This window comes from Piliocolobus tephrosceles, chromosome 2 (genome assembly GCF_002776525.5).
Source record: "Piliocolobus tephrosceles isolate RC106 chromosome 2, ASM277652v3, whole genome shotgun sequence".
NCBI lineage: Eukaryota > Metazoa > Chordata > Mammalia > Primates > Cercopithecidae > Piliocolobus > Piliocolobus tephrosceles.
This window is the reverse complement of record NC_045435.1, coordinates 137,041,953-137,057,633: the sequence shown is the minus strand read 5'-3', so window position 1 is coordinate 137,057,633 and position 15,681 is coordinate 137,041,953. Positions and strand designations below refer to the sequence as shown.

The 15,681-nt window shown below is 38.3% G+C and overlaps 1 protein-coding gene across 1 annotated transcript in view; it reads right to left on the bottom strand.

Annotated features, from left to right (window-relative positions):
* Positions 1–15,681, bottom strand: part of GADL1 (glutamate decarboxylase like 1) — a 137,936-nt gene that overhangs the window by 104,970 nt on the left and 17,285 nt on the right. Inside the window, exons 7-11 of the mRNA XM_026454197.1 lie at positions 10,939–11,018; positions 10,762–10,816; positions 5,615–5,731; positions 893–957; positions 535–616 (exon numbers count right to left, since the gene is read on the bottom strand). Coding sequence (XP_026309982.1) covers positions 535–616; positions 893–957; positions 5,615–5,731; positions 10,762–10,816; positions 10,939–11,018 — 399 coding nt within the window. The remainder of the gene's footprint in view (positions 1–534; positions 617–892; positions 958–5,614; positions 5,732–10,761; positions 10,817–10,938; positions 11,019–15,681) is intronic.

The following is a 15,681-nucleotide window of genomic DNA, read 5'->3' as shown; positions in this document are numbered from 1 at the left end:
CTCCCTAGCATTCCAAAAGAAGCTAAGTACCAACTATTTGGGATGAGCAATCCCCTAATAAATCAGTGTTCGATGATCAGCCCTGAACAAATGTCTTCCCATATAAACGGGCTGTTAAGCCCCAGCTAAGCGTATTAAGTATTCAATTTAACGTATGACACACATCTGTTCCACTTTCTCAGCGAGCAGAAGTTTCAAGATAACTTAAATCCCAGACTTAATCAAGGAGAAAAAAATCTTGGCAATGTTTAAAACTGAGTTTTAAAATATAATCCAAATGCGGGTGAGAGAGACCATTTTGCTGTAACTAATGAGATTATATAATACCTAAATCAAATCCACACAATTACCTGAGCAGAATCACTAAATATTTTATCTAGGCTTCTTTGTCTTCCATTTAGAGACCATCAACATTTCCCAAAGACCTTCAATTTACACCTTGCCCAAGTCGCCAAAAGGTGAGCAAAAATGAAGACCTTGGCAAACACAGTGACTTAACCCCCTTGAAGCCCAAAGAACACGAGGAAAACTTACAGATTTGTCTTTCACAAGGAGAGCACAGCACTGGATCCCAGCCATCAGCATCTTGTGTGGGTTCCAGGCCACAGAGTCAGCCCTATTTTTTAAACAAAGGGACAGAGAAGGGAGAGGACTCAATTAGTTTCCACAGGCAATGGAATACTATCATTATCAGTACTCATACAGTTTACTGTCCTACAGAACCCCTTGTCTGAGTGGTTTAAGGAATTTGGTTTTTTTGTCTTTTTGGGTTTTTTTGGTTTATTTAAGGAAAACAATTACTTTGTTTTTTCCTATTTTCAAAATATCACTTAGTCCAAAGAGATCCCTTTGCCTGACAAAAGTTGGCTGTACACCAGGAAACTACGTTTACCTGTGGATGCCATGCAGAAGCTTGCGGTGCTTCCTCGACATCAAAGCTGAGCCACCCCAAGAAGCCTGTTGAGATATTTACAGTACCAAAACAATGTTATTTCAATGTTATTTGTTTACCAGTGGATTGTCATAGAAAACCCTCAGTGATGACCTCAATCCACGTTATTTGATATTTCGTTTTATGTCATGCTAACCGATTTGTACCCCAGGAAATTCTGATCACTGGTTCTACTCAGGCAACCACAACCTCATCACAACAGATGAGCCCTCACTGACCCTTAGAATTATAAATTCACACATCATATATTAGTATATTAACCAACTGAGCTATGTGTGGATGAAGAGGTTCAAAGTCTATGCCCTCTTGTAGCTTAGACTCTAACATAGACAACATCTTCACAATGCTAACATTTTGCCATTCAGTGTTTGATGAGACATGGGCTAAGGACTAGCATTCTACATAATGAACAAGGCATATTATTGACATGGTAGATAGAAGACCAACTAGAATGATCTAGGTGGAAATATCTGTTAATGAAAAATTAGATAATTTTAGCTAAATGGCTTTCAGAAATATCTGCAAATGAAACAAGGACAAATGAGAGAGAGAGCAAGCTTGGGACATAAGGAAGTTATCCGCAGAAGAAATAAATTTTGTGAGCAAAGGAGAGGGGAGCTCAGATAAAATCCCATAGTCAACAGGTCTGGAGCAAAGGGAGAAAAATTGATGCAAGAAATACAAAAGTTAGTATGTTTCTTGAAAATGGAGCCGACATAAATTTTAATTTGTAGGACATTAAAGGAATTTGAGAATTGAGAATTTGAGGGGACTAGCTTGGGCTGTACTGAATGCTTTCCATGTTTATTTAAACTTTACAGCATTCCATTAAGAATGGAGTTATGATCACTTCCACTTCTAAAAAAGTTCAGAGGTGTTCAGGTAAATTGTCCGAGGTCTTGCCAATGACAAAAATCAGATATGAAATTCGAAGCCTATTCTCTTGTCATGTTAACACCATTACTTAAGGAAGGTGACAATTTGGCCAAAGTGGGGAGTATAGCATGTGCAATGAGGGTGACAGAGATGCTTCAGGCAATAGGTAAGTTCAGGAGTTGCTTAGGATGTAGCAACTTCTGTTTTTGGCTATGGAATTTAAAGGCATAGATAGACCTTAATACGTAGAAGGAAGTGGCAAGGTTGTATGCACCACAGATATGGAAGATAAAATGAAGTATCTCCATGATCCTCAGAATATTACAAAAGCTGGGCCCATTGGTAGCCAATAATGAGAAAGTACAGCACAAGCAACTTTGTGACCTTAAATCCCACTTAAAAACAACTTTCATTGACAGCTGAGACTAGGGTAAAGTGAATGAGTCAGTAGGGTGCATAATTCAAGGAGGAACTCAGTCTCAGAGCTGGACTCTTGCAAGGCCCTAAGAGTGAATCCTTCTTAAAATTTGAGCCCTGCGAATCCCACTGGCCTCATATTAGCACCAGCCTTGATCCCATGGGCTAGAGTCTCCAACAACTCGATGGGGTCCCCAGAGGCCTGTGAGGTCTGATGTGTTTCAAGGATGTTGTGTGTTCAAATCCCAAAGATTCCCAGGTAAAGGATTAGTAACTTAGTATTGTCAGTCAAGTTCCCTTCCTGTTGCATTTTCTCCCTTACTTGGATTCACAATGGACCATGTACGACTAAGGCTGAGCCACAAAGGCAAATGTCCTCAGCATCTAGGAAAATTTTATCCCAGCCTAAACCTGAGGATCTCCCAGATCTGGATTTTGAGAACTTGGTCCTTGCGAATATTAAGATGACTTACATATCACATTTTTCTTGACTCTCATTACATATCCTAAATGCTAAATTACCTACTTTTCTCACTTCTCTTATTGCCCAACCTCTCTGAGAACCTTTCAGTGACAACTACAGGAAGGATTAATTAGTCTACTCAGTTACACCTGTTTACTCGCTAACCCTTTCCACCTGCCTCATACCCTACACTTCTACTCCTTCATGCTCCCTGAGCTAGCCTCTGCCTCCACTCCTTCTCCAGAAAGGTAAATAATCATCTCCCAATTCTAGTGAACTGGATTTAAGTTTTGAAATCACAAGAACTCTTTCAAGGTATTAGTTCACCAGTTTACAAAGTACTTTGGCAGGATTAGGAACAGCTCATCCATAAATTTATTTAAAAAATAAATAAATAAAACACCCCTGATGTAAATACCATACTTTAATTTGCTTTACTCTAATTCCTAACTCCAGAACCTGTGAAATTATCAAACCAATCACCTAAATGATGGAGTTTGGCTTTCCATCTCAATAAAGATTGTCATTTATTAAGCTCTTACTATATGTGAGGCACCACAGTATATCATTTTTTATATATTTGTCTTTAATTGGTTAATAAATTAATAGTAGAACCAATCCTGAAAGGGAAGTGAAGGAAGGAATGGAATTGAGATTTGGCAGCCTCTAAAGCCCAGGATTTTAAATATGTTTGCTGCCTTCTATGGGACTTGGAATGAAGAATGGGTGAAAGAATAGGAAGCTTTGCTGGGAATGAGGCTTCCAGCAGCTACAACCTCTGATTTTAAAAAGAGCTAGACCAGTCCGACATTTTGCTCTCAGACAGAAGCTAGCATAACAATTGCCCTCATGAAGGAAGAACTGTACTGGAGGTGAAAGAGTCTAATAAAACTAGTTTTTCTTATTCAGTTGCTTAAAAATGCAATATATTACCAAATTGAAGACACTATCAAATGTAAGCATCCCCATTTTTTTGTGTACTACTAATAAAAATTGACATCAAAATACCAATTTCAGAGATGTTAAATTTTTTTCAAATAAGTGCATCTTAGAATTAATAAAACGTGGTATGTATGCAGAGCAGCATTGTTTTACTGAAAACCCAGAAGAAAAAGTAAATGTCGTTTCATTTTTAAAAAGAGATAAATGTCAGTTTGTAATATTTTTAAAAAGCTTTAAAATGCCATTTAGAAGATTTCCAACGGGTCCAAGCAATTATTGCAATTTGTTAATATTTTCTCTTTAAAATTAATAAAGTACCTATGGCATATGAAGTTTCTTCAACATAAGCTACATGTTCCTGTAATAACATTTTATTGATTTGACACCCACAATACTAAAGGATGGGTAAACACTGTCTTTAATAAGCCAGATAGGCTTGTGTCAAATTTAATCTAATACTATAGGCATTTGCCAGATGGGCATACTATGCACAAATAGGATAATTTGGTGTGGTTTACATTCCCTTATAAAGATGTTTTCTTCAAAGACTCAACCTTTAATTTTTAGAAAACTGAAAGAGCTTTTCATTCATACTTATAAATCACAATTTTCTCTAAGCCCCATAAATCTCTTAATGTTGCTCCCAATTTAAAAGCTGCTGTGTTTACTGTTTTACATAAACTATTTACTTTTCTCCATTTTACAAAAACTACATAAACTATATAATCCATATGTGATGTTTCTTTTATGAGAGTATAATATTTAGGTATAACTGCTGATGTATTTGATTTTTTCCCCTTATTTCTACAGTTAAAAAATTCTCACTTCATATTATCTTTTAGGATATAATGTATTGTTATGCTTCTAAGTCTATAAAAATCAATAAGATATAAGTTGAAATATGAACAGATACAAATGCTAAAATCCCATTAAGTCACAAATAATCTGCCTGAAGTATTGCCATTGGCATACTAATAGAAGCAATAACTCTAGTGAACTTTATACTACTGTTGCTCTTACCAAATGTTAGTATATAGTTAATGTAAACTTTGACTCATATCACAGACACTGTACTACATGATATGATTTGATTGAAAAAAAACACTTTGAAAGCATAAAATCATCTAAACTACAAAATTATGTGTGGATATATCCCCCAAATGCTGTTTTCCTTTGCTCAGCAAGTCAAAGAATATTGCTTCTGATAAGGAGGATCTGAAACTATCACCAAAGGAAAGGTCCCAAAATACCACGTGCATTTGTCTCTTTGGTTAGAATCAAACTAATTAACTCCTGGTTTCACAAAAAAAAATTTTAATTCTTTTAAAAAATTAAAAAGCTCAACAAGTGTTCATAGTTGGCTGAATTCAGCACTCTAACCCTGGAGAAGTAGAATTTTTAAAGTTGCCTTTGATTTAAGGAAATATGTATTTTGAATAACCACAGGACTTAAAAAAATTTTTTTAAAAGCCAATGCTTTGTTAGAAAACAGTGAAGAGTATATTATCTCAACCCCCCTCAAATAATTACTTGATAGATCCAGAGAAAACTTGCTTTAGTTGTAGCTTGCAATTATGTCATGTAGCTTTTTGCATTTTCCAGCTGTTGGGAATCATAATTTTAGAGCAAAAAGATCCTTTACAGCCCACATCCACGATCCCCCCTCTTTACAAATGAAGAAATTGAAATCAAAAGGCTACTTCAATGACAGTAGATTTGAGGACCAAAGATGGCTCATGGGAGTGAAAGAAGCAAAATGGAATCCAGAAAACTAAAAATGTATGAAGCCTTGGAATCTTCTCATTTATACTTCACTGAAAGCGGCATACTTCTTTTCCCCAATGTGAAACACAAATAAAAGCGTTGGGGACTCCACATCTAGTTTCTGAGAATAAGAAAAATTTCATACCAAGGCTACAAAAAGACCAAAGGTTAAACAGATATGTACACACAGATGAACTTACATCTACATGAAGCCAGAGGCCGTGCCTCTCACAGATGTCTGCTATTTCATCCAGAGGGTCAAAAGCTCCCAACACAGTCGTACCAGAAGTGGCACAGACAAGAAACGGTGCTGCCCCCTGTAAGAAGGATCCAAAACACAAAGAAATTGTCACCGTCATCACTAAGCTTGTCCTGTAATAGCTGGAAAATATAAAGGGTTATGCATCCAGAGAGTTACATGGTTTTTTTGGAGATAGTCATTAATTCAGTGGGTGTTTTTAAATGTTATCAATATGTGGTCTCTTGGCATTATAAACAGATCAAGTGTGCATTTTCAGTATTCTCAGTATTCAGTATTCTCATGTTCTTTTTGTAATGTTTTGTTCTGTAAATTGTCCAGATAGAAATTTAATAACTTCAGCTGCAACAGCAAACTGACATTTGGTATGACTCCTAATTTCTTCCTGAAAAATACATTTAGCCTCCATTGTGCCATCACTGTCACTTTCTCAAAAAAAAAAAAAAAAAAATTGGAATACGAACAGAGCTCCAGGAGTAAATCATGCAGGCCTGTTTGCTTCTCTCCTTGTAAAGTAAGTGTAGTTATAAAACAATGTAGAATTATACTCAGGTACAAATTCAGTATCAGAGGAGATAAGGCAACCTCACTGAGACACATTCTCCAAAACAGGTGCTGCAACAGAGAAATCCATTGTCATGTGCTGGAAAAGAAAATCTGTATCACTTCTATCATGGTTATTCCTCCTCACATAGCTGATGACTGCATCTCGTGGAGTGAACAGGTGCTGGTGGGAAATAAGAAAAGGGAGAATGTGGGTGCACACACACAGTGAATGGTTATCTCGGTCAAGCTAGTCACACGCTTTGTCCCCATTAAAGGACTCGATGCCAACCAGATAGAGGAAGAGTACATGAGGTTGTTTCCAAATGGATTGCTCCAGGATGGTGGCAGAGACGTGTTGCTCGCTGTGTAGGTGCCGTGCAAGAAAACTTGCAGACAAATGTGGGGGTGAGGGGAGCAACTAGAATATTAAGATTCGAGAGCACCTGAGAAATAGTGACAAGAATGTTTACTGCCTCTAAAAATTATTTTTTTCTCCATTTAGCATGGAGCCACTTTTTCCCCTCAGTTTTATAAAGTGCATGCTCATTGCGATACATTCTTACGTCCTTTTCTGCCAGGGATTATTGTGTTTGAACCAAACTCTTTCCAATTTAACTGACTTTTGACAGAAAGATGTCATTTCTCAATGGAAAGTGAGGCAGAGCAAGAATATATCGTTTGCATCTCTAAATTGAGACTCATACAGATCAAAGTGATGGTATATAACAAATCCATTTGCCATCTTGGGAGACAGCTGTGGCAAATAGAATCAATTCCATCTACCCAAAACTTGTAGAGCCAAGTCAGTAGGTGACAGAGCCCTGGAGAAACCAAAGGTTTTGAAAATTCTTCCCTGTATTCAAACTACTGACAACTATGGCTTTATCATACCACTGACCGAAAGGAAATAAGACCAGCTTTACATCAATCATTAAAATAATTAAAAGCAATAGAAAAAGTAATTTACTAAAACCATTTAAGGTGTCTTTAATGATTGGGCTTTTCCTCATAAACTATATGACATCCTGACAGTCATGAGAAAATACCTTTGCAAGCTATTATAGTCTATTAATGAGTTTTCCTCACCTTTTAAAAAAGATCTCACTATAAATACGAGCCCAGAGATTAAACTTTTGCAATCTGGATTTAACCTTCTAGATTTTCTTCCCCATATCTCATGCTGTTAATGAGAAAATTCAGTAGAAACAGTATTGATTGCATGCTGCCAGTGAGCTGTATTGCCTAAGAAAATTTGTCATTTCTAACACTCATAACTCTAATAAAATGTCTCTAAATATTCAGTGTTCATCCTAGTTTGAGCCTGTCAGTAAGCCCTTTAGAACCTATGATGCTTTGTGGTTTTCACCATCTTTGTAATGACATCAAGACAAGGTCACTGTGCAACAGTTTTTCAATGGATTGTCATAGGCCAGGGAGTTGAATCCCGGCAGAAAAAATAGTTGATGTACTACTATTCCTTATATCTGAAACAACACAAGTTAAAAGCTTGAAACAAAACAACTAGATTGAAGCTACTGAGAAAAACGAACCAGCCATCATGTATTATCTCAGAATGGAGGCAAGTTGTCCTTGGTGAATCGAGGCTCAAGTATTAGCTGACTTGAAAGAAAACTGAGGAGACATACCAACTCTAACCCCATTGCCCTACTTTTAAATGTGCCTAAAGCAATTTTTACTTTTCAAAAACTTACTTGAGTTCTCAACTTTAGTATAATGTCCGTTTCATGTACTTTCACTGTCAAAACAAACAAAAATTTGAGCGACGAAAATGATAATGACTGTGGTGGAATAAAACCCTCTATGCTAGAAATATGAATTCTTAATGACACGAAAAAAATAAGGATTATCTTTAGGGGATGCTAGGCAACAAACCTACTATTTTAAAAATTCATAAATAAAGGGAAAGAATAAGACGTCTATCCTGTTTTGCTGTGCAGTGTTTCCTTAGGGAAACAAAATGAGAAGGAATATTTTTCTTTATAGCAGAATGCCTGTCAATAAGGAAGGAGAGAAGGAATTAGGACATCGCTTAATGAAATAATGGGTCTAGACAATGATCATCAATGGCAGCAAAACCCATCAAGTGAGAAGCTGATGAAAGGTATTGTGATGGAGAGACTGACGATACCAGACCCCACCAATCAATGTTATTACAAAAAAGAGACACAGGATATCTCCTGATGGCAGGACCCATGAAGCCTCCCTGGTTTAAAAAAAAAAAAAATACAGCTTAAATCTCATTGAGTCTCAAGATGTAACTGCCAAATTACAGAAAATATAAAGAACAAACCGGATGGTGAAGAGGAGGTGAGCACTTTAGGGTCTCAAATTCTTGATGTAATCCACAAAAAATCTATAACATGGAAAGTGCTACAGGACAAAGGACCTGATCTTTTCAACAAATCAATGGTAGTGGGGGAAAGAGGAGGAGGAGGAGGAAGCCATAGATCAGAAAACATTTACATTTGACATATCAACCAAATGCAATTTGTGAACTTTATCTGAATCCTTAATTCAGACAAGCCAACTATTTTTTTAAAAGGGCAATGGGGGAAATTTTAATATACACCGAAGATTTGATGATATTAAAAATTATATTTTAAACAAAACTATGGTATGTTTTTAAAGCGAGTATATATCCTTTATAAATACACTCAACTATTTATAGTTCAAATGATACTATGTCTAGGGTTTGCTTCAAACCAATCTAGTGGTGGTATGAGGGAATGTGGTACAGATGAAATAGAAAGGAGCCTAATGGCTGTTGATTACAGAATGGGTATGTGAAGGCTTATGATATTAGTCTGTTGGTTTTTGTGTGTGTTGGTTTTTTAGGAAATATTTACAATTTTTTGTAATGAGAAGTTTAAAATTTAAGAAGTGGGGAATAGGGAACGGAGAAAGGGAAGAAGGAAAAGAGAAATAGGGAAGAAAAACAATCATGACACAATTAATATTCCCCACCAAGATTAATAATATATGCAAATTATTTTTGATAGGAATTTGTGTAGAAAGAAATGAAACTAAAACTAGAAAATAATATCTGCGGTTCTCAGCAGAACGAGCTTACAAGTTGTTACTCAGAATTATACTCGAGTCAAATCTGATCATGTAAACCACCAGATAGCAATCAAGTTCACTTGTCATTGGAATGTTTTAAAAAAATGTAGATGGACACATACCTGAAGTCATACATCTGCAATAATGGCAGAAATTTTAAATACAGAAGTTCAAGCCAAATATTGTGATCTAGCATTCCCCAGGACTAGGTGATTTTTATGAAAACTTGAAAAAAAAAGAGTACAATAATAGAACTGTAATATTTGAACTTAAAAACATTTAATAAAAGCATCCTTGTTAGAGGATGAACTCCTATGAGGATAGATACACGTGTATCCCAGTTCAGGAGCCAAGCTTTTTATTTTTCAGTAGTCATGCCTGACTTTGTTGCTACCTATTGGAAACTTACTGGAGAATGGACTCAAACTCCATTAGCAGGCAGCGGTGGGATGGGAGAGAAGCAGCAAATCTAGCAGGCTTTTGGTCCAAAAAGCAAAATGGCTGACATCAAAATAATGATACTTTTCTTTTTTTGAGATGGAGTCTTCCTCTGTTGCTCAGGCTGGAGTGCACTGGTGTGATCTCAGCTCACTGCAACCTCCACCTCCTGGGTTCAAGCGATTCTCCTGCCTCAGTCTCCCAAGTAGCTGAGATTACAGGCATGCGCCACCAGGCCTGGCGAATTTTTTTGTGGTGTTATAGTGACCGGGTTTCACTGTATTAGCCAGGATGGGTTGGATCTCCTGACCTCATAATCTGGCCGCCTCAGCCTCCCAAAGTGTTGGAATTACAGGTGTGAGCCACCGCACCCGGCCTAATGACATCCCTTTTTAAAATGCAGGTGTTAAGGCCAGCCTTGGCTGGAGCAGAGCAGGTGCACAGAGCCACGCCTTGCTTTCTCCAATATTTCAGTTTTAATATGTTCTAGCAGCTAAGGAAGAAAGGACGTTCTGCCAGTGAACTACTAGATACAGACCCAACAGGGGGTGATAGTAATAGATGGGTTTTGGGTTGGAAGCAACCTGGGAGAATAGGTTGGTCAAGAAATCAGGAATCACCCTGAATGCAGCCCAGAGAAAATCGGTTTGTCCTGCAGATTTCTCAAAGGGAGGAGTTATAAGGAGAGGAGATGCTGGGGCCCTGCTGGAGAGATTGGGTTCATTCTTAGAGCTGCTTCTAGCCAAGAATCCTGAATACGGGTGATTTCATTGTTTTAATAGGCTCCAGCTACCTGGGAACAAGAATATCCGGGAAACTCCACAGAACATGGAGAGCGAAGCACTTGGAAATAGAACATCTGTAAATGAGTTTTCCTATTTTAATTCCAACATGCTCTCTTCTCTCTCCCACACACAGAAATGGTTTTGGCTGTTTGCATTCTCTCCTTGCTATTCTGTCTCTCTCATAAGCGTGCGCGCGCGCACACACGTTATTTCTCCCTCTTGCTTTCTCCCCTCTCACCTCTTTTCTGGCTTGCCAGACTTGCTTCTCCAGTTCCTCCGGTATCATTTTACCTCTAAGGGACAAAGATTTGAGACTTTCGGTTATGTTTTGTAGTTAACAGACAATGATACTGCTTTATAAACCGTATGAATTTTTCCCTCCACCCACCAGGCTTCCGGATCCTGTCCCCATTACCTTCCATCTGTTTCCACAAAGCAAACATTCTCAGTGCCAATCCCAAGAAAAGAGGCTGCCTTCTTCATGGAGTAATGACACTGAATTAAAAGGGACAGCGGGGAACGGAGAGACATGAATACATGGCACAAAAAAAGCATTGCTTATTATCAGAGGCAGATGAAAATCAGTATGGCTGAGCATAGTCTTTGGGACATCATTGCATAAAAAAGTAATTTGAGTGCCTTAGCATAGTGGTTGAGAACATTCACTTTGGGGTCAGAGAAACCAAGATTTAATGTCAAGTATTTCAGTTACAGCTATGGAATCTTGAACAAATAATGTACACTCTCTAAGCCTCAATTTCCTAATCTTTAAAGGGATCATGCCAATAATGCCTACTCCATCTGCTTGTGCTAAAGTGGGTTAATAATATATGTAAAGGGCTTAGCACAGAGCCTGGCACATGGAACAAACCAGGACACTGGAGGCTGTTGTTTTCCATCCCATTGAGAAAAGTAAAGTTTCTCCTGATGCTACTCCTAAGACTTAGTATTAATGGAAATTTAGAATCTAGTCCACTGTTGACTTGAAACCCTCTAAGGAGAGGGCATGACTCTATCTCAAAGATTGCAATCACAGGCTAGAGAGGAATTTAATTATTTCTTAGAGCAAACAATGAATTATAGGTGCTGATCAGACACTTGACCAATCTGGTTTAATACTGAACACAAGACTGAAATTAAACACACAAGAATGTGGCTAAAATCATAAGAACGAAAGTAATAATAGACAAACCTACTCAGCTATGGCATGAGTGAGGCTAATAGGTGAATATGGAATTAAGTCTGGTCTATTTCATGTCGATAAACAGTGTGTGCTTTACATTATTGGGTCTTTATACTACACGAAGCCCATAAAATAATTAGCATGCAAACAATGAATATGTCGCTTTTCATACATTAGTGTTGACAGGTGGTCAATTAATTCTTTTTCATCCCAGAAAAATGAGGGTGCTAAAGGACATAATTGTACCAAAGAAAATCTTAGTAATTTGTAGGTATGAATACATTAAAAGAGTAGTCATGCCTTCACACTTCACTTGATATATTCCCTCAAATGTGGTAATTTTTTTCCTTCTTTTGTCAAGAGAGTTTTATTGGGAGCTCTTTTTTTAACTCTGTAAAAATAAATGCAGAAGTAACATCAGGAACAATGAAACCGTTCTAAATAATTAATTTCCAAATATCAAATAGGACATGTCCAAAATGCCTATAGGATGCTTTTATTTCAAGTTGTTACAAGACCATATGCATATTGAAGAGTAATAATGTACATGAAAGTGTAATTAATTCTCTACTTGCTCCACCAGCCTATGCTGGTTGGTGGTAACCTGTCTGCCATAGCTAAGGTGACATAGCTCGGGTGAGTTATTTCTCACCAGAGAGTTGGGCTCTGGCAACCAAACAGCTATTGATTTCATAATGATAAATGCTAGCCTACCCCACTGACATCTACCTATAAGGAAAATCACAATGGTCTCCCCCTGAGAAATAGCAAAACATCTGCAACCAATGAATCTGCTGGGTAAAAAACTTGTAATCAGAATAAGAATAGTGGAGCTCTCTTTAAGTACCTCAGGGCAAAATACAACCCAATGTCAATCTGAGATAGATAGACAGATCAAAAAAAACTCTGCAAAACTGAAGTTTAAACATCTGAAAGTTCAGAGAAGGAAGAGTCCTGGAAGGGGAACAAAAGAAGGTGATGCTTCAGACATGCTGAGTAGTTTCAAGGAGAGGAAAAACCTAGAAGGCTGGAATTCCAAAAGTAACAACTGCATTTAGAAACAAACAGTGGCTGTTTCTATCACTGGCAAAAGATAAGTCAGTTGTTCTAAGATCAAACCTCCCCATAGGTTTCATAAATCTACAGAAGACGAAAAAACTCTCAGTGGGTGTTCCTTTCTATAAAGATAAAATGGCAAGTGCCTACATGAAAGACAGCATTGAGCTGGAGTTTTGCTTTCTGGCTCCCACAAGGATTTTTTTTCTATGACCTTGAGCTGCTCAATGAACTGCTGCTTTCTCCTCAGTATACACTGTGCCCTGGACACCTGGACTCCAGTGCTGACTAATTTGATTCTCAAGTTAGCTGGTAGAACGGGGTATATAAATGTTACATCTTAGAGAATGAAGAGTTTCCAGGGGATGTCTCTAAGAACAAAGAGCTGGTTTAATTCCCAAAGAGGCCAGAACCAGAAGCCAGATAGACTGAACCCAGCCTCATGCTCTGCAAGATGTCCTATGAAGCACCTACTTGCCCGTGGAGAAGACCTGCAATCGCATCCCATCACAACTCAACCTCAGCTCTCACTCAGCGATCAGGAGGAAGTCAAGGAGGCACCTTAGGGTGCAAAATTTAGAGGCATGACCCTGAGACACACCCTAGATACCTACCTCACTTGCCTCTCCCAGCCCAAGCCCTGCTAGAGAGGAGCTAGGCCATTGATTACTGGCCTGGGAGGCAAGAGTTTCTTTTTCACCCTCGCTTTTTAGTGGCAAATCATGATCACTACTTTATGCTAATTCCAGAAGTGATCTGAAATATACAGGAACTTTACAAACCTGGGATTTCTATACACCCATGGAATTTATATCAAAGTACAAACCAAGTCATAGATTTATTACTTTTATTTCTCCAAAAGTTCCCTTCTCTTAGATTCCCATTTAGCACTAAAGAGGCAACCTTGGATATACTGACAGTGCAGAGGTTTTTGTCGTGATCTTGCAGGTCTCTATCAATAGTAGAATTACAATAAAAGCCTAACGCATGCAAAAACACCTTCAGTGGTGGGTACATATATTCTGCACTTGACGGTGCAAGATAGAGATGGAGTAATTTGGAGTAGCACAAAAACTGGAAAAGACCACCTAATAGAACAGTGCTGGGCCATGGACCAAACTCCTAAAAGGAAATAAGGGAGATAGAGCAAAAAGACTAACGCAGATTTTAAGACTGTTTAGTAAACACAACCTTCTTTAATTCTTTAATTAAATAGATTGGTTTGTTGTAATAAGTAGTAAAGGTAGTAAATCAAATATGAATTAAAATAGTGCAAATGCTATAACTTGACTCTTCGAGACAGCAGGGAAAGGAATGAACTGCAAAGTAGTGTTTCAACCAATGGAGTGAAAATATAAATTCAAGGCTACAGTGTGCTCGAAGTGATGTAATTTTTCTGTGGAATTCACACCTAGTTCTTGGTTTTTCTGGCTCCAACTTCTGCTGGCATGTTAGCCAAGGCGGCATATATTTTGCCTCTATTTGGAAAATTTTTAAAAACCACTTAGTTCTGGTTTCACAACTACATAAGGTTTCACTTTCTTTTCACTCCCAATTCACAAGCCCCACCTGTTACTGATCTTTCCCAGGCATCATCTTTATTCTAGGCTTCCATATAATCTCTTTCCCCTTTCCATGGTAATTATTCCAGAAGAACTCCAGCAAGCTTTAAACCAAATGAAGAATGAAAAAGGCAAAAGCAAAAAACCTGAGCTGATAACCAGGGCGCTATTTAATCAGCTTTCCCACGCTTGGAAATAGCAGTTTGAATGTAGAAGAGACTCTGCATTTATGATCCACTGAGGTCCCTCACATTGAAATATCCAGGGCTGAAGCATGGAGAAGGAAACTCTGTTCCATAATAATCCCAAATAATCAAGTACTTTTTTCCAGCTGTCCACATTACCAAACATTCTTCTGTTGGTACAGAATGTCTCATGAACAAGAGCCTCGAATGGCTGAGTTAAGAATCTCAGGCTAGATGATTCCTCCCCAGTTGCCTCCCATCACTCAACTCCCACTTTGCACTTAGTGCTGAAAGAACCAGAGCAAAAGTCAGGGCAAGAGGAAAACATGAGAGTGGTCATATTTTCTCCTACTGAGGAGAAATGAGTGCACAATAGGTCCTTTTGCAATAAGAAACTAACTTTTGTATTTAGAAGAAAATGATAGATACAGGAGAGCCCAGCTGGAAATAACAAACTCAGTTTTTTATTTTGCCCACTTGATGTTAGTGACAGGATACCTGGTGTTATCTCAGAAGGTAAGAAGCTAAACTCATTCTGCCAAGAACCTGGGTGATAAAGCAGTGGTAGAATAGACAGAGCCATCCACTGAAGTCACACAAGAACAGGAAAGGGAAAAAGGCTCTTCCATATAAAGGATGCACTTAAGCTGTGCCATCTACTTCTACCCACCTTGTTGTAGCTGGATCATTCTCCTAGTAACAATTACATTGAATATTTTTAAAAAATCTATTATGTCCCAGATGCTACTTTACATGCAATTACTCATTTAACATTTGCTAAAACTCGCTAATCAGCAGCTACTGCATGGTTGCTGGATTGTTCTAATGGTTCCAGTGGTGCTCTGTTCCATGTATGCAAATCCTCTGCCTGGTGACATGACGGCAAGTCTCCCCATGAGGTGGGGTCTGTCTTCCCACATCTTGGATCTGGGCTCACAGATGGGTCTCTGCCAAGAAAATGAGGCAGAAGTAACAATGGCCAGTTCTGAGGCCAAGACTCAAGAGGCCTGATGTGTTGCCATGCCCTTTATACCTGCACCATTGCCGTGAGGACACACTTAGACTGACCTGGAGTATGACAGACATATGGAGTAGAGAGGCATCACTGGAATCATCCAGGCTGAGCCACTCATAGATGGGCCATCAGCCAGCCAACCCCTAGACGTGGAAGG